Genomic DNA, 19,851 nt, shown 5'->3' on the forward strand with positions numbered 1-19,851 from the left:
AAAACTGTTCCCTAGTCTGCTTTCCAGTCTGTGCCACGTACATGTCGCCAACCCAGCTGAGCTCATTGTAACTGGAACATATGGGGGGGGGGAAGGGGTTATATATCTGCTCCGTTAAAAACTAGCCCTTTTTCTCCTTAAAATTAAAATATATAAAAACAAGAGATAATTCTGAAAATTTATGTAAAGCCGGGATATTTCCTTGGAGTGTCTTTTGGTGTAAAGGCAATACAGACAGCAAGAGTTTTATTAAAGAAAGGCCTTTTCGTTACATGAATGTCAGTATACTTAAAACTCTCAAGGAGCAGTAATAGGCTAAAAATATCCAGTCCTTTTCAGAGCATTAAGTTATTTCTGGATATGAGTCAGCAGTGTGCCCTTGTTGCCAAGAAGGCCAATGGCATTTTGGGATGTATAAGTAGGGGCATAGCGAGCGGATCGAGGGACGTGATCGTTCCCCTCTATTCGACACTGGTGAGGCCTCATCTGGAGTACTGTGTCCAGTTTTGGGCCCCACACTACAAGAAGGATGTGGATAAATTGGAAAGAGTACAGCGAAGGGCAACAAAAATGATTAGGGGTCTAGAGCACATGACTTATGAGGAGAGGCTGAGGGAGCTGGGATTGTTTAGTCTGCAGAAGAGAAGAATGAGGGGGGATTTGATAGCTGCTTTCAACTACCTGAAAGGGGGTTTCAAAGAGGATGGCTCTAGACTGTTCTCAATGGTAGCAGATGACAGAACGAGGAGTAATGGTCTCAAGTTGCAATGGGGGAGGTTTAGATTGGATATTAGGAAAAACTTTTTCACTAAGAGGGTGGTGAAACACTGGAATGCATTACCTAGGGAGGTGCTAGAATCTCCTTCCTTAGAGGTTTTTAAGGTCAGGCTCGACAAAGCCCTGGCTGGGATGATTTAACTGGGACTTGGTCCTGCTTTGAGCAGGGGGTTGGACTAGATGACCTTCTGGGGTCCCTTCCAACCCTGATATTCTATGATTCTATGATTTCAGATTTCAAAAGGTGTGAGTCACTGAAAAACGACATGACAAAAGTGTACCATGTGCAAGTTTAAAATGATGAGAGTGCACTGTGAACTGATGGACCAGGCCAACACCAAAAAAAAGTCTTTCCCAAGTGTGGTTTTCATCAAGAGTTATTGTCAACAGTTTACAGGGCTGCACAAATTCTGGAGCAGGTCCATAGTGAAGCTACTAAACAAATCACAGGTCCGAAGACTCTTAAGGTAGGGTGAAGCACTCAGATGTATACAGTTTAGAGAAATGGCTACAGGGGGATCATCTTGGATATGGATCTATTTCAGCTAAGCAGGTGGAGAAAAATTCATAGGCATTGATACAGACTGGATAGAAAATAACATTGAGCATCGGTAGGGTGTTCTATCTTATTGGATAACCAGTATTTGTTCCAAGAGGGACTGGCTGGTTCCATATCTCTAGAATTCAAGGAGAAAAGTGGTCATGTAGTTGGACATCAGTCAGTAAGTGTGATTAGAAGCTCAGACAGGAGGAGTCTCATGTTCACAGGGCTGAACTAACCACCCTGTCTGGAGCTCAATCCTGCAAAGTGCAAAGCATTAGCTCCCATTGATGCCCTATTTGGAAAACCAAGAGTCTGTGGTACCAAAACTGGAAATTATATGAATTAGCCTAAGTTAGTATTAACAAATCTGAAGTTTCTCTTATGTTTGCAGCATGTACGCATTTTAATATTTGCAGGGTTACGTTTACGGAGTGGTTACCAGAGCAGAAAAAGATCTGTTATGTGCAGGGAAGTGAGCTTTCATATTTAATTTCACCTGCATCAAATTATGTGTACAACACTGTGTCCTAATAGCAAGAATCACTGCTTCTAGGAATAAGATGTTCTCTCTTAAATTATAGTTTAAGCTAATGTATTTAGGAACCATGCCAGAGGAGTGGAGCTACAAGTCTTGCAAAAATAATGGTTCTCTCTTATCTATAATTGATCTGGGTTCAAATCTAGGTCTTACATGAAACAGCCTTCACATGAAACAGTTTTATTGGCTGCTAGTTGGAAGTTGCAAAGTGGGACATTTTCCTTAGTGAATTTGGGGCTTTTCAGGGAATGAACAGAACCAAATGGATTCATATATACCTATATAGAAGGGATTCACAAACCTTTTTATAGTGTGAACTACATGCTAATACACAGGCTCATAGAGCCAGCTCCTCTCTTGTTCCCAAACCATTGCTGTGGGAACTGCAGCAATTGCTCACCTGGGAAAGTCATATTAGGAAAGTAATGTACTTTTAACACCTTTAAATGTGATTTAGCTGCCAGAAATAAGAAAGTGGAACCAGCAACATGTGACCAACCAGCTCTCTGCTGAAACCAGTAAGTGCTACACCAACCTCTGCCTTTCTGAATGAATTCTGAATTTATCCCTCTTGACATTCTAATCCTGTTTAAAAATCCTTGGTTTAGAAATCTGCTGGTCATATAGAAGGCAGTTTTTTTGCTTTTGTAATCTATACAATAATTTGCAATGATAACCAACCTTACTACATGTCAGATCTCAGAAGCAAAGCAGCGCTGAAGCTGGTGAATACTTGGTTGGGAGGCTGCTGGGGTGATCACATTTACTGGACAGAAATTTGATTGGATTCTCTTCCACCCCCTCGCCCCCAGTAATAAAAAAACACACACTTCATTTTCTGTACCAGGCTGTTTGCACAAAAGCATAATGGAACACATCACAGCATGTTATAGCTATGGCAAGGAAGGTCAAAGGTGAATGGAATGGCCAACCTACAGTAAGAATGGTTGAATGCAGGGGCCAAGTCTCCCCAGAATCTGAGTGCAGAATGGTGGTGTGAGTGAGTCAGTTGCTGTTTTCTGATCCTTCAGCCAACCAGCCGTTTTGGAAGTTGGAGTAGGCCCCCTGCTACTCTAACTTCCTTCATTGAAATAAGATCCAAACATCTTATGCCAGTTGGGGATCAGCTCAGTCCATCACATACCCTCCTCTCTGTCCCCTATCTCCAAACACCACACATGCCCCTCTCCTTCCCCTTATGCTGGCAAAGAGTCCCTCTACACAAGGGGAATTCTCCAGAGGCAGAAAGTGGCCTTAGCAGCCAAAGAGTCCAGTCAGAGGCACAAGGAAAGTAGTCAGTTTTGGTTGCAAACAGTGAAAGACCATCCTTCTCTGTTGACAGTAAAACCATCAGCTGAACATTCTCAGCTTTTCAGCAGCACACAGACATGCTACATAAAATGCCAAGAATATGGTCCACTTCCTGCAGGCCATCTGATGTCTCAGCGCTTCCTCCAGCATGTGTTGCTGCACACTCCCAGTCTTCTATTGTCAACTGCACAGACTTCTCAGTGTTTCTCCCTGCACCTACACAAGACCAAACCCTCCTATGGATATCAGGCAATAAGAATGTGGTCCAAGTTAAAGCTTAGAGGACCAGATTTTGACCTAGTAAAAAAATTTCCAAGTACATTATGAGGAACCAGAGATATGCCCATGAGTGAGGACTGCTTGAACTGGCCCAGGCATATGTTCACTGAGACCATAGCGCACTTAAATAGTTAAGCTGGGAAGGGAAAACTACCCGTCATCCAGCACACAAACGGCAGTGAACAACTGACGTCTTCTGAATTGCACAATCTTCTCCAAGCAAACTAGCAAAGTAGAAATGTCGTTCCCTGTTTTTTTGCTGCTGATTTTTCTCTTTAAGTCTGATCTGTCAAAAAGTGAGGCTGATACGAGGAGCATTATCATTTCTGCTCTAGAGAAAGCAACTTTCTTCCTGACAAATAAATACAGGGACATCAATTTAGATGCAGTATTGGGATTTCGTGTTTTGCAAGGTACTGTAACTCAATTGCTTTTATAAATGTCATACTACGCTGATATGAAACCCTCTCCTTTAAAATTACTATTTTTATTAACAAGCCTTGGTTCCTGATAGCACCATTAAAAGGCTCTCAGTTTATACATTTACACCCATTTAAATTATTTTGGAATGATCAGTTTCTCATATTAAAAGAAAAACAGCAGTGCTCCAGCTGCCCTTTGTATTGAGTAGATGTCCTTAGGGAAGCACAGGTTACTGTCATTTTTAAAAGGTGTCACATCTTGTTTTTGTCATGTCTGAGCGGGAAATAGCGTGAAATTTGCAGAAGAAAGAATATTTCATCCACTTGATGATACTGGATATTATACTCCTCTGGCAGGACCAACAGGGATGAGGCAAAGGCAGATGAACATCAGCAGTATGCTTCCAAGATTGTAGGGCAAGGGCAAGTTGAAGCAGCCAGTATTACTGCTCTGTATTGTACCCAGATGCAATGCCTCCCCACGGCCATGCTGGTGGTTGGGAATCAAAGCTCAGCAATGTTCTGGCCATGACTCTTTCCCCAAATACCCACTTGCCCAGGGGTAGGAGGACAGAGGCTAAGAGAAGAAGTTGTAGAGCTATCTATGCTGACTTTATGCAATACCTCAGGCTGTCAATATGTTGGAGGGATTTTCAGTTAGCTGGCTAAACTGGCTGACTAACCTCACTATGTGTCCAATGTATGCCTGTGGATGTGTGCCAACCATCTTCTGGAGGAGGCTAGGATCTGGTCCATACTTGGGTCAGATTTTATTCTCATACTAGTGTAAATCAGGAGCAACTCCACTGAACTCCACTTTGAGCAGGGGGTTGGACTAGATGACCTCCTGAGGTCCCTTCCAATCCTGATATTCTATGATTCTATGAAGTCAGTAGATTTACCCAAGTATTAAATCAGAATCTGGCTCATAATTTGGGCATGAACAGAGCTCAACAGCAAATCAGTCATAGTGTTTGCATTTCTTGATCCCTAGTGCTGCACATACTGACTTTATGTTTGCTTTTAAAAAAAAACTGCTTTCAACCAGTAATAAGTGAGAATATCTGTGGTGCTGCTTGGCTTGTCAGTGACAGCAGCTGTGTGGGGATTTTAAGCAAAGCAACAACAGTCCAGCATCACAGGCTATCAAAATATGGACCCATATGGAACCATGAAGTGCATGAGTCATGACAACCCTTCTGGTTTTGGCAGGATGAAGTTTTGGAAGGGATGGAGAGGGGGGCTTATGGATTGTTGCTAAGATAACATTTATCCTGCTAACATGATGACAGACAACCAGAGGTGCTTTTCTGAAACCCAGCCAATCTTGTGTCACCTCTGTACTCAGTCCTCTGCTCAGAGCTGTGTGTGAACTGACTCCTACACTCTGTCTGCAGAGCATGGGATGAAGAGCAGAGGTACCACAGGAAGGTAAAGTACACCAGAGAGTGCCACCCCTCAGTGGTGCTATGCTCTGATGATTAATGGCAGAACCACTGGTTGATCACATTAGTGGAAGAGTACCATGGTGTCTCATTAGTGGTCCATAAGGGGATCTCAAACTGTAAAACTACCCCAGCTAGAAGCCTACAGAAGGAATATGATGAAAATTATATGATGATTCCAAACCAAAACAGGAGCTAAACAAACCAAAACTTTGGGAAACTTTGCAAAAGGATCCCAAATCCAGAGCCATCTCTCGAATGGGTCACACCAAAATCCAAGGTCCAGACAACCCTGAATGATGGAGAAATTCAGAACCAGATCCACACCTTGCAGCTCAGGTTCGATACCTTTCTGCCAGTTTAATTCCCAGCACTCTTTGTTGTTGGCTCTGATGAGGAGGACTCATTTCTGAGACTTTATTCCACTGCAGAAGATTCCAGCTGGTTGCTCTCACAAGAGCTGAGCAGCTGCAGACTGTCTGCAGTAAGCTTTGCTGTGAAACCCACACAACAGTGGGAAGAGAGACAGGCGAGAGCAGAGGGGAATGGGAGAGTAAAAGGGAAAGGAAAGACAAGAAAAACAGATCAGTGGAGAAACAAAAAGAGATAGGAAGCCAAATGGAGAGAGGAAGAAGAGGTAAGAATCTAGGGGAGGGAGAGGCAAAGAGGGGAAAGGTGGCACCACAAGATCCAGGAGAGGGATACAGAGTAGGTGGGTTGAACAAAGTGAGGAGAGTGTGCAGGAAGAGAATACACAACAGACAGGGAGGGGGCTTCTGTTCCAGCTGGTCATCAGGAAGGATCATAGAGGTGTGGGGAGGTAGGGGGTTTAGGGAGAAAAGCAAGTCACAAAGAATCATTGAAACAGAGTGAAGAAAGAAAAACAGAAAGGTGATTTTATGCTTGTTTTTTATAGGGACTGCAGTCAAACCCTAATTAAAAATGCATTTTGCCATTGTCACAGGATAAGTTTGAACCCACTGGGTTATTTATATATGGCTAGATAGGCTAACAGAATGAGGGTGTGTATTGGTAATAGACGGCTGATAATGGCCCAGGGGGGTTGGAATGTTGGCAGCACACCCTCATTCTGTTAGCTTATATATGTATATATAAGCTGGTGCTTATCTACCATTTTGCAGCTGTTTGATCAGCCCCTACATGCGTCAGTGGCATAGGAGAGTCCTTGAGCAATGCAGAGATTTTTTTGACAACTGACAAACTCTCCTTTTTTTTTCCATGTGGACTCTGTATGGATAATCCAGCCTCCCTGCTCAAGAAGCGGCCATTAACATATCTTTTACCTGCACAACGATGATTTCCATATTAAACATAGACCTGAAACCAGATTGGTAAGGATCTGACTGGAAGAATTCAGATCTGCCCAAGCACAGCCCGGATAGCCTTCCTCCAAAAGGAAAGCCTTGAGATGGTGCAGTAATTGGCAAGGACATTAATGTCAAGTGATGGCTTCTTGAACAAAGGCCTAGCCATCTCTTGTTTAAGGCTGATTGGCATTATTATTTATTATTATTTATATTTTTATTATCATAGCACCAAGAGTCCTAGTCATAAGAACATAAGAGTGGCCATACTGGGTCAGACCAAAGGTCCATCAAGCCCAGTATCCTGTGTTCCAACGGTGGCCAATGCCAGGTGCCCCAGAGGGAATGAACAGAACGGGTAATCATCAAGTGATCCATTCCCTGTTGCCCATTTCCACCTTCTGGCAAACAGAGGCTGGGGACACCATCCCTGCCCATCCTGGCTAATAACCATTGATCCTCCATGATAGTCTATCCTCCATGAAATAATCTAGTTCTTTTTTGAACCCTGTGATAGTCTTGGCCTTCACAACATCATCTGGCAAGGAGTTCCACAGGTTGACTGTGCGTTGTGTGAAAAAATACTTCCTTTTGTTTGTTTTAAACCTGCTGCCTATTAATTTAATTGGGTCACCCCTAGTTCTTGGGTTATGAGAAGGGGTAAATAACACTTCCTTATTTACTTTCTCCACACCAATCATGATTTTATAGATCTCTATCATATGCCTTCTTAGTTGTCTCTTTTCCAGGCTGAAAAGTTTCAGTCTTATTAATCATTCCTCATATGGAAGCTGTTCCATATCCCTAATAATTTTGGTTGCCCTTTTCTGAACCTTTTCCAATTTCAATATATCTTTTTTGAGATGGGACGACCACATCTGCAGTATTCAAGATGTGGGCGTTCCATGATTTAAATGTAGGCAGTATGATATTTTCTGTGTTATTATCTATCCCTTTCTTAATGATTCCCAACATTCTGTTCGCTTTTTTGTCTGCCACTGCACATTGAGTGGATGTTTTCAGAGAACAATCCACCATGACTCCAAGATCTCTTTCTTGAGTGGTAACAGCTAATTTAGACCCCATCATTTTATATGTATAGTTTGGATTATGTTTTCCAATGTACATTACTTTACATTTATCAACATTGAATTTCATCTGCCATTTTGTTGCCCAGTCACCCAGTTTTGAGAGATCCTTTGATAGCTCTTCACAGTCTGCCTGCGATTTAATTATGTTGAGCAATTTTGTATCTACAAATTTTGCCACATCATTGTTTACCCCTTTTTCCACATCATTTATTAATATGTTTAATAGTACTGGGCCCAGTACAGACCCCTGGGGGATACCACTATTTCCCTCTTTCCATTTTGAAAATTGACCATTTATTCCTACCCTTTGTTTCCTATCTTTTAACCAGTTACCAATCCATGAGAGGACCTTCCCTCTTATCGCATGACAGCTTACTTTGCTTAAAAGCCTTTGGTGACTATGGTGAGGGACCTTGTAAAAGGCTTTCTGAAAATCTAAGTACATTACTATATCCACTGGATCCCCTTTATCCACATGCTTGTTGACCCCCCCTCAAAGAATTCTAGTAGATTGGTGAGGCATGATTTCCCTTTACAAAAAACATGTTGACTCTTACCCAACAAATTATGTTCATCTATGTGTCTAACTATTTTGTTCTTTACTATAGTTTCAACCAGTTTGCCCAGTGCTGAAGTCAGGTTTACTGGCCTGTAATTGCCAGGATCATCTCTGTAGCCCTTTTAAATACATTGGCATCATGAACCATAATCCCGTTGTGCTAGGTGCTATACAAACTCAGAACCAAAAAGATGGACCATGCCCCAAAAGGGGTTTACAATCCAAGTAAAAGACAAGAGACAACAGATGGATACAGTCAGACAAGGGAGTACAAGTGAATGACAAGACAATATGGATCAGCATGATCGGCAGTGGGTTGTGCACACCACAAGCCTAACCCTTGTTAAGGCTTTTGTAGGTAGCACAGAAAACGAGAGTTTGGAGGCATCTTATTTTCCCAGCAGTGCTAACCCCAAGTGTTCAAAAAATGTCTATCAGATCCTTAAAAAATCATGAGATTTTGCTTTAAAATCATGAGATTTTAAATGATAGATATTATTTCCTTTTTTCCCTGCCTTCTGCTCTGTGGGCCTCATGTAATACCATGACTTCAGGAGGTAGGGCTTTAAAAATAAAAAACCCAAGAGTTGGCAACACTGCCTTCCCCATATGAGACATTAATGCTTCCTGACAGTCATGGACCTAAAGCCTCTCTGGTAGCTGTCATTGTGGCTGGGAAGTCTGGATTCTTCTCACAGGCCGTCACTTATCCAGGACATTCTGCCCAGGAAGATGGTACTGCAATGAGCTACCCTTCTGTTATTAGCTGGCTTGCAGATGGGTGTGGATTGAAAGACACTGGGATATAGGACTGAAACCAATTGTTCTTTTAGTGGATGGCGCTGCCTGTCACCAGCTCCTAGAGAATCAGTCGCTGTGGTGTGAGGGTGCCATTAAAGTTGCATTTAGACAATGGGGCCTTACCTCAATTCCTTCAGATACCCACAATGTTACCATGTCTTTTTTGACCCTTGACACTGCTCCCACCAAAGGAACAAGTGTGAGTCTAGGCTGCCCTATCTATGAGGCAGATTGAAAGCTTCTGGCAGCAAGAAATCCTTGAATGTGTTACAGAGCATTAACAGTTTGTCTTTCTCTCTCTGTCTAATTATTTAGAGTGTTGATTCTACTTTCAAACACCAGTGTCCTGTTTTGACGTTAGTAGCATCCCTCCTCCGTATGGAAGGGGATGTCTGGGGCATTTCAGATTAGCTTCCCAGTGGAGTAGAAACCAGTGATATGGACTCTGGATATACTCTAAGCATAACTTGTTTTATTTACCCACCTATAGAAGTCCTGGAACAGAAGTAGTCAAACAGCATGCAGGGTAATCCCTCCTTCCAAGAATCTAAGCCTAACCCCAATGCTTGGTTCCCAAGGAGCAACAGTTGACTCTAAATAGAGCCCAAGTTGGAAAGCAAATTTTCCCACAACTCCTTCTCCAAGGACAGCTGCCTGTGCACAGAATCTTGCATTATCAAAAATGAACACAGCTTGTCCTCCCAGGACTGAACATTTGCTTACATGCACACACACACACACACACATCCCCACTTGCAAGACTATGTATAACTGTGCCATCTGCCAAATAATGTCATGCTTTTCATTACAGTATCCGAGTGCCCTAAAGAGATCATCACAACCATTTAATGTGGCTTTAGTTTCCTCCGTTCTTCTCCCAAGGTAGCAGGGATAGGTTTGTGGATCCAACTGACTATTCACTGGATGGGAACAGTTCACTTACAGTGTGATAATACTCGATGGTGAAGAACCCACTAACCAAGTGGAGATGTTGTCACAAGTTCAATCAGGTTATTATTGTACATACAAAAGCACTTGAAGGCTATGATCACACAAAACCTCATTGTCTTTCTTTCTGCAGCTCATTTGAAAGGAGCCCTGGAGAAATGGGCCTCAGAACATGAATTACTATCTCAGCAGGTCCGAGTTGAAAGGCTGGTGAAGAAGTTGTCTTCTCTGATTGAAAAATCAACTCATTCTCTTGGGCAGAGTGACCCAGAGTATTTCAAAGGTAAAACTAAGTGGTACCAATTCCAGGGGGCTGGGAGGGGGGAGGTGCAAAAGGGCATTTATTATTTAGACTGGAGGTGTTTATACGGAAATGTTTTCCCCATCTGTTTTGCCTTATGAAGCAGGTGCTCATAGCTTCTGAATAGGAACAAATAATTATCAGAGACAGAGGCATCTGCTGTGCATCATATTCCTGTAGACTCTTAGGAAAAGAAGGCGTTTAGTGGTTAGAAAGGGAACTGAGTCTGAACTTTTGGATGCTGTTCCTGGCTCTGCTACCGGCTTACTGTGTAGCCTTGGGAAATTCACTAAGGCTCTGATACAGGTTTCTTTGAAGTCACTTGTACTAAATCCACTGCTTATATCATGTCTTCCCTAGCTATGTCATCTCTGATCTGTCAGGTGCATGGCCTTTTAAATATTGTTAAAAACCAAAAGTGACATTTTTCTGCAATTGATTTATTGCATCCCCAGATAAAACGGTTCAAAATCCTTCCAAATACATTCATATAATTGTTTCTGGCCATCACTGACTTTAAGGACTAACCTTGTTTCCATTTCTTTGGACATAAAGAGAATGCACAATTCTGTGGTACAGTACATCACAGTAACTGGCTCATCAGAAGCACAAATCTTTAAATGGAGGCATATGGGATGTATCCGAGTGCCCAGGCAATAGGGAGAACCCTCCACAATATGTCCTACCATTGCTAATGCAAAGCAGAAGGCAGTAAGGTTGAATAACAAGGAATGTGTCACCCTTGCTACCACTTCATTATTTATGGGTTTTCTTCTTTAATTTGCTTTCAGAATTTGAGCCAATTTTAGGACGAAATTTTTGGATGCTTCCTCATTCGTGGAACCAAACAGACTCCTCACTTGCCTACTCCATGTTTGACAGGATCAGCTGTTTTACAGAGGAAATGAGTGATAAATGCTTTACATATTTGCTAGGAACTTGGTAGGTTTTATTCCTTATCAAGAGATATTCTTTGACCACTTCTTTTCTCTGGAGCACTTCTTCCCTCCTCTTTAACCTGCATTTACATTCATAAAATGATGAACGGGAGTTCCACTCTTCTGCACATGCACTGAGAGGAGAGTACACCTTTACATTTAGTTACTGGAGTCTTGTCTTCAGACACTTGAGCTATTCATTACCATTATCCTGCTTGTTCAACAGGAAAGATAATGGCAAGTCCTGCGTTGTCACCAAGGCCTGTAGGAACATCATGACAAAGTTTGGATGCTCAGATTATTCCCTGTCACATCAGCTTTTCTACTTCATGTTTGCAGATATGGTAAGTGCCAAGTTTTGTTACCTGAGGATTAGCAGTTATCACAGGAAAAATATACATGATACAACATGGGGATGTGGCTGGGTGGACTTTCTGAATGTTTGTTGACTGCAGTTCTAACAGGGGTGGAAAGGGGAAATTAGAAGGCTGACCTGGATATGTAGGAGGGCAAGGAAGGTCTTGGGAGCAATGACCCCAGAGAGAAATATGGAAGGAAGAAAGGAAGGAAGGTAATGGACATACAAAATATAGTTATGTGGGACAAACTAGATGTGTAGAGGCAACAGGACAAACTTGTTCAGGAGAGACATCATCATATTCTAAGTTGGCCGCTTAAATTGGTACTTTGGATTTCAGCTGCAGACAGAGAATTAAATATCTGTTTCTCTAGGAAAGGAGCTATGAAGGACTTTAGAAACAGCTAAGAGGGAAAGGAGGAAGATCCAGGAGGGAAAGACTATAGGATAATCAATTTGTTTAGTTCTGGGGTGAATACAGCCAATATTGTTTTCATTCCAATGTAATTGAAGTGAGAATATCTGGATGTAGGCAAGAGAGGTGAAGACCTTGAGTGGGGCTCATCTGGCAGGACAGTTGTGTGGGGGGGGGAGGCAGGAGGTGACCTGGGAATACAGACTCATAGCAGAGTTAGACCTGGATGATGAGGGAAACCTGGTTCAGTTACTCATTTGTGTGTGTCTGGAGACAAACAGGAACCACGTTACCTAGCTCAGCCACTGCTGTGTCTTGTCTGTGAGGCAGCTGATCATTTTAGTGGATTATGTACAGCAAGAAGATGCTTAAAATGTGGCAGAGAGGGATGAGATTCCACCAGATGTGTAGAGGATTATGTTTGTAACCTAGGCACAGAAATTGGCCACAGTGCCTACTTAAGAATACCAGATGAAATATGTTGAAAGACCCAGTCCAAACAGATGGCTCCCGGCTGAATGGGACTGTCAGACTAAATTATCTCAATTTTTAAATCCAAAACCAGCCCTAAAGCATGACCTACTGGATTGGGGCGGGGGAAAGGCAATGGGGTTAGTGATAAAAAGGTGATGAGAGAGAGAGAGGAGATAAGCAGAGGGAAAAATTAGAAGGTAGAGAGGTGGGAAAAAACTTAATTCCCAGCAGCAAGAATGAAGAGGCCTTTTCTCCAGTGAAGTAAACCCATTCTCCCTGCACACTGCACCACAGGGTGGATCCCAAAGCAACGGAAGTTTAAGTTAACTAACCAATCAAGAGAGGGTCAAGTTACTTGGTTTGAGCATTGCAGGGAAAGGAGTGAAGTTGGGGTAGGTCTAGAGTTACAAATAAACCAGACGACAGTGAGGGGGCTCTGGGGCCCTCCCTTCACACACAGTTGCCCTGAATTCAGGGGGTCTGCATAAGACACCAAGGAAAGCACCTGTATGTTTTAATCCAATGTTCCCCGCTAACCTTCACAACTCGGCCTTCCACCTACAGTATTAGGCAATTTCACTCCCTAGTGTCTACTTCAAGAAATTTGACTCAGTGCTAGGGAGCTCCATGGTAGAAATCTTTTTCCTAGGCTTGGCAGAGCAGCTATCGTGATGGCCAGGGGCAGTCCCCACTGCTATTACAATCATCGTTCATTCAACATTTCAGTTTTCAAGACTTCATTGTTTGGTATTTTTACCTGTACAGTATTTAAATAACTGTAATTAGGCACTGGGCAACATTATGAGTGATAGCCAGGAGAACAAGCTGATATCATCTCACCTGTCATTACTATCTGCCAATGGATTGATGCTTACTCTGTGCTTCCAATGTCTATACCATTCCAGGTTACAGAAAAGTATGCCCCTACTGTCCGCTTTGGATTAGTAAAGATGCCCAGATTAAATAAATTGAGAGACCACAGTCCAAGCAGATGGCTTCCTGATGAATGGGATGCTCAAGACTAGCTTATTTCATAGTGTTTAAGTCCAAAATCATATCTGCAGCTGTAAATCACAACTATCAGATCTCACCGTCCCTATTCCAATGTGAAATTTAAAAAAATAAAAACAAAATGCAATACAATACCCTGGTTTTCTTCTATACCTAGAAAGGCTGCTCGGATCGTCTGTTCCTGAGGGCCCAATATTACAAGAATATTTTCTGTGCTAGCATGATGAAAATAAACCTGGTGATCGAAAGTAATGGGTTCAGGTTTTCCTCTCGAGACCTCTTCATGGAAAATAGTATGTAAACTATTCCTAGTGAAGCAATAGCAAAGCATATTGTGACATATGATAATAAAATCAAGCTATTTATCCTAGCAATGATGAAATATTGGGTACAGCAAATATTAGTTATGCTATAGAAGTTAACCATACTCCACGTAAAGCTTCATGAAGGGTTATTTAACTAGTATCTTACATTCTGCATCTCTTCACGAACTGTAGCTGGATGACATGTACACGTAGAATAAGCTCATGTTCTTCTGTTATATACAATTTCTATAAATTGAAGGCCAATATTTTCAACTCTGGAATTTATGTATCTAAAGCTATGGTATTAAATAAATTGTCAGCTGGAAGCCAATGGGAACTGCTGTCTGACAATGAATCTAGTGAGACAAGGTGGGTGAGGTAATATCTTTTATTGGACCAACATTTGTTGATGAGAGAGACAAGCTGTCTTCTTCAGCTCTTTATAAGCTGGAATGCTTGTCTCTCTCACCAACAGAAATTGGTCCAATAAAAGATATTACCTTAGCCATCTTGAATCTCTAATATCCTGGGACCCGACACAGCTACAACAACATTGCATACAATGACTCTAGAGTGTGCATTTTGCACATCTAGAAATTAGACCACTTGCTGAGGTACCTCTCCATGGTTTTACAAGCCTGTCTTTAGACATCTGTAGCAGAGTGTGGCAGGGCCTCATTGGCTCCTGCCTCTTCTAAGTCCACAAAATCACTCCGACTCTGGAATTAGTATCCACTGGTGCAGTTTATTCACAGGCTTGTTCCCACCACTGTTTCACTATGTACAGTTGGCCCTTCATCATCTGCAAGCAGGAGGAAGGGGAGAACTGCCACCCTACTTCCACTCCCTGTCTTTTCCCTTTCTTTCTGCTCCCCTTTGGCTTCCTCCCCTGTGGCTTTTATATAGCCCCTGGCTAATTAGGTTTTTGGTTTTAATGGTGGTGGGAGACATACTGCTTGGGACTTTTAAAACTAAAGGGTAAAAGACAGTAGAAAAATATGCTGTCGGGAACAATTTTGCATTAGCCAGGAGTTGAACTATTTAATCTAATAGTTTTCACAATCCCTCTCCTGCCCCAATCTCTTATTTGTATGAGTGGCCTCCTGAAGGAAGAGAAACTTACAAGTTGTCAGACTGCCACCTTTCTAATAGGACTGGATGGCAGGATTATGGATCCTATTAGCCAAGGATTTTTGAGTGTCTTTCCTTCTGGAGGCTGAGCTTGTAAAGATGCTGTAGTGTTTGATAGCTGAATTGTGGATTTATGTCCCCCTCAGTTATGTTCTGTGGTATGTCTGGATTCTCTGACTTCTACAAACCTAGCTGGCTGGAGACCATTCTCACATGGCAGAAGCCTGAGGAGGGATGCTTTGGGAAGCCCAGTGAGTGAATCTCTTGACTTAGTCCTTTGAAATCAGAAGTTGCAAGTGGTCTTGATCCAAGAGTGTGAGGCATGCAATGCAAATCAAAGTGCTGCTTCATAGCATTGCTTTCTACCCCCAAACTTTTTTTATGTCTGAAATGTGTTCTATAGTTTGCCAGTGGAATAAGAACAATCTTTATCCTTTTCCCATGTTCAAAGCCGCTTACAATCACTGAGTCGTATTCAGCTCAAGAATTGTGTTGGATCGTATAGGTTCTTTTGACATTAGCATGTTCCTGATGTATATTCCTCAGCTGACATCACACTTCTCTGTTTGTGACATTATAATCCTCTGCTTAGCAACCAATTGTCATGTTACTAACAAGAGAGCGGTTACTTCAGAAGGGGAGTAAGCAGCAGGGGCCTCGCTTAAAACTAATGGAAGGACTTCCATTGCCTCTATTGTACTTTGGATCAGATCACAGAATCAGGCGAAGGCATAGGAAATTAAGTTCTTTTTACTCATTCTAATGCCTAGAATAAATAAAACTTTTAATATGAAACATAAATACAAGAAATATTGGGCATTTCAGCAGGATAATCTCTCAACACCTTTAACCCAGACCTTTCTCTGTATGTAAAGCACCATTACACATGCGAGGCCAATGCAAATAAACGATCTTACATTCAGTACGAGGCCTCAGCAGGTCTTTAAAAGGTATCCTTTTAAATGGGCTCCTCTGCATTTGTTCCCCAAGACCTGTGTTCTGAAGGCACCTCGAGAGGGGAAGATGGGAAGAAGTGGCTTAAAAGCCGTGTCGGGCAATATGTAATTCAAGGAGAATGTATGAGCTTGATGCTAGAGAAGAACAATCCTGCTGTGTCCCTAGATCTTCATGCAAAGGAATCTTTCTGTTTCTCAGATGAGAATTCTGAACACCCATCCAGGGTGAAAGACCAAGAGCAACTATTGAGAAGAGTTAAAAGAAGAGAGAAGGTGTTTGCAGGTAAAGCCAGTGAAAACATTCGGGTGTTGGGCTCCCCATAAGCTTCACTGTGATTGGAGCTGGACGTGTGCTGCAAGAACATTCACAAACATAATTGGTGAAATTGCTGCTATGATATTTGCAGCCACCTTTGTTTGTTTACCCCATGGGCATAAGCAACTTTGTTTCTCCCCCACAAGAATGTTCACAAAAAGAGGCAGTGTCACAAGTACTCATGTGAATAAGATACTCACACTGGGACATCTTGCAAACTCTTTATTGGACTGGGAGTCCTTTAAATTGCAGCAAGGGAGGTTTAGGTTGGACATTAGGAAAAACTTCCTAACTGTCAAGGTGGTTAAGCACTGGAATAAATTGCCTAGGGAGGCTGTGGAATCTCCATCATTGGAGATTTTTAAGAGCAGGTTGGACAAACACCTGTCGGAGATGATCTAGATAATACTTAGTCCTGCCTTGAGTGCAGGGGCCGGGACTAGATGACCTCTCGAGGTCCCTTCCAGTCCTATGAGTCTATGATAATTAGGGAGCAGAAGAAGGTGAGTTAGGTGACAATCCCCACAACATGAGTAGTAAGTGACAAATAACTAATACTCAAAGTGATATTCTATATCACCTCACTACACAAGTGTCAAGAAAAGTGAATTTGAAAGGCTTGATGAATATATCTGTAGATAAAAATATAGGAGGTAATTGAGTAAACACCATCCATTGTGTCTAAGTCAGCATTTTTAAGATAGTGAGAAGGATCTTCAGTGGCACTCAAACTGTACAATTTTGTAATTCTACCAGAAGGGTATCTAACACCTGCGGACACCAGAAATGATGCCTTTTATTTTCCTCATGTAGAAAATTCAATATTAATCCCCTTGGTTGCTAACTTTTCCTCTAACTGATCATATCCTATTCAGAAATCCTGTACATTTATCAAATGCACGTAGGCATGTTGACTAAAGCCATTCACACAGAAATGCAGATGATTTCACATTCTTAATAATACTTTGCAGTTTTATAAGGATTTCCCTCTGTGGCTCTCAAAGCACATTACACACATTAGTTTAGCCTCACAATATTCCTGTGAAGTAGGAATGTAGCATTGTCCCCATCTTACAGCTATACAAACTAGACCACAGAGAGCCCCACTGGCTTTCCAAAGTCAAACACTAAGCCAGTGGCTGAGCTGGGAAAAGAATAGAGGAGTCCTGACTCCCAGTCCTGTTATTTACTAGTAGGCCTCCTTGGTCTTTCAAATGCATAAGGAATGAAGAAGGGGAATACAAGACATCCAGTGTAGGCATCATGTAAGCCATGTTCAACACCTTTCTCCGCAGATGGATGTTCCTCTCATAACACAGCCGTGGCGGTCGGAGTACTGGGGGGATTCCTCTACTACTACTAAAAATGCCAATATGTTACAGATGATCAACTTGGAACTTCCCATACACAAAGCGATGATTGGTTAGTCCTGAAGCAATACCAGCTCCAGTTTTAGCATGCAACAGGAGTAGTCTCTTCAGTCAAAATCTATCCTTGCAACACATTGAGCAACCCCACTATGGTAGCCAAGTTGTAATCACGCTGCCACTGACTAGTGCTATTTTGGCAGCACAGTGGAGATTTTATTGGCAGGTTTTCAAAACTGTAATGGGCCAGTGGTTATTACAGTAACAAGAGTTCCTAATGTAGTCTTCCTCCCGAGCTCCCATTACAACTGAACACACAGGGCACAATTCTTCTCTTATCTCTACTGACTTTGAATGCATCATCTTCAACTTCAGTGGAGTTAGAGGAATTTGTTTATCCTGGGCAGCTCTCACCTTATTATCTAAGGGCCCCAATCCTGCAAGGTGCTGAGCACCCTCAGCACCCATTAAATTCTATGATATTGGAATATCTTCATGGACAAGATGAGATCAGCATTCAGGCCTATTTTGCAGACTGGTTTGACATGCTGCCCATGCTCTGAATAAGATATATCACACAATGCACAGAACAGATCATGTTTTTTGGATAAGGTCAAGAAAACCACTGTGTAGACCCCACTGCTGCACAATCTATAAGTTACTATTCTGTTACCCAATGGCTGAATCTTAAGATTCTTTTCTTTGTTATTTTACTATCATTGTAACTAAAAATGTTCAATATTGTGCTACCCTTGGAAGTAATTCCTGTATTGTCTGCCACTGAGTACATGGTAACAATGAAATTTCTGGTTTCAGAGTAGCAGCCGTGTTAGTCTGTATCCGAAAAAGAAAAGGAGGACTTGTGGCACCTTAGAGACTAACAAATAAATTTTTCTTAATAATTTTCTTTTTAATGAAATTTCTGTTTCCTTGACCAGCAGATCACAGGTAACTATAGGTATGGGCAACCTGGCTGGGCTGAATGAGATAATAAAGTCCTGAATGTTTGCTCAGAACTCTTACTCAAATGGAACCTTATTGCCTTTTTGCAGTTAGGGAAAAGTAAGATAAAGAAACAAATTTATTCAGGGCAATGCCCTGTTTCCCTCCCGAAGCACTTGCACACAAAACACACACACAACCACGGTGAGGCCTCTTCTTTTGAAATCTGCTTTCATTCCCACTAATAGTATCCTACAGTTACTTTCTTATGTTATTTACACTGCTTAACAATAAGGTAAATTGCTTCTTGCATTTGTTTCCTTGTCTGGATTATAACTGTGTTGTGTCACACGGCTGATTAAATGAGGATCCTGTGAGCTACCAGACTGCAACTTAGCACCACTGGTCTATACATACGTACCTTCAGCATTCTGTTAAATTACTAACATTTTACTTGCTTTGTAGAAATAGCATTCTAGGTTAATAAACATGGATTTGATTTGCAGTGGCTGTGTTTGTTAGTTCTTCTTGCTTAGCACTTATATAGCAATGTACATTTCACATTCTCTGCTCTTCAGGAGAGATGTAACTAGGCTGTGGCCTTCAATTATAGTTAAAGATCTGGTAGTTCTGATGAAAGGATGGAAAGTGTGAGCGAATCAATTTTTATGTGCAGTGTTTCTTTGTCAGATAACTACCCGGATTTCCAGCAGGGTTTTTCAAAAGTAGCTGTTCCATGTCCATACATGACGCCTCACCTTTCCTCTGCCCTACTCCAGCATGTTTGGCATGTGAGCCACTGGGGCACCAGGAAACAGTCCTGGGGATCTACTCTGGCAAGTGTCTGCCCTGACTCAGTGAATTCCACCATTACCAACATGCTCCTAGTTCCATAGGCCTTTTTGAGCTACTTAATTGATCAGCCTGGGTATGTCACCTGCTTTCTGCGGCAGTGCTATGAGGCAGATTTCTATGTGAAGTCAGTGGGAAGTAAATGTTCTTTCAGCTCCATTTCTAGAACAAACCCTTTCCTTTAATAGCCCCCTGCTGGAGATTAATCTTGGTTCTTCTATTAATGCCCTACAGTGCTTGTCAAATGAAGTTGATATAGTGGTCGAAGTAACTTAGAAGCTTCTTTCATTTATGATCACCCAGGAGACCATAACTTAGTCTCGATGAACCTCACAATGTTCAGAGCATCATCCAAAAGTTCTGGTGTTTCTCTGAACCCATCTAAATCTCTTTGGCCTGGAAGTCTCACTAGAACAGGAAGAACATGTCTGCCAAGGAGAGAAGG

General features: G+C 42.0%; 1 protein-coding gene across 1 annotated transcript; it reads left to right on the forward strand.

Annotated features, from left to right (window-relative positions):
* Window positions 1-3,653: 3,653 nt before the first annotated feature.
* C10H16orf89 (chromosome 10 C16orf89 homolog) lies at window positions 3,654-19,060 on the forward strand. Its single transcript, XM_038419603.1, has 8 exons — window positions 3,654-3,862; window positions 10,174-10,323; window positions 11,133-11,283; window positions 11,506-11,623; window positions 13,695-13,830; window positions 15,120-15,224; window positions 16,129-16,212; window positions 17,541-19,060. The coding sequence occupies exons 1-8, from the start codon at window positions 3,688-3,690 to the stop codon at window positions 17,606-17,608; spliced, it is 987 nt and encodes a 328-aa protein (XP_038275531.1). The 5' UTR covers window positions 3,654-3,687; the 3' UTR covers window positions 17,609-19,060.
* Window positions 19,061-19,851: the final 791 nt, after the last annotated feature.

Source organism: Dermochelys coriacea, chromosome 10, assembly GCF_009764565.3.
Source record: "Dermochelys coriacea isolate rDerCor1 chromosome 10, rDerCor1.pri.v4, whole genome shotgun sequence".
Taxonomy (NCBI): Eukaryota; Metazoa; Chordata; order Testudines; family Dermochelyidae; genus Dermochelys; species Dermochelys coriacea.

What these genes read in the sequence shown, in the direction of transcription:
- C10H16orf89 (XM_038419603.1), top strand. Translation starts at nt 3,688, where the DNA reads ATGTCGTTCCCTGTTTTTTTGCTGCTGATTTTTCTCTTTAAGTCTGAT. An exon ending in AGACCTCTTCATGGAAAATA is followed by an intron (nt 13,831 to 15,119) that starts GTATGTAAACTA and finishes TGTCCCCCTCAG; the next exon opens with TTATGTTCTGTGGTATGTCT. An exon ending in AAGAGAGAAGGTGTTTGCAG is followed by an intron (nt 16,213 to 17,540) that starts GTAAAGCCAGTG and finishes CTTTCTCCGCAG; the next exon opens with ATGGATGTTCCTCTCATAAC.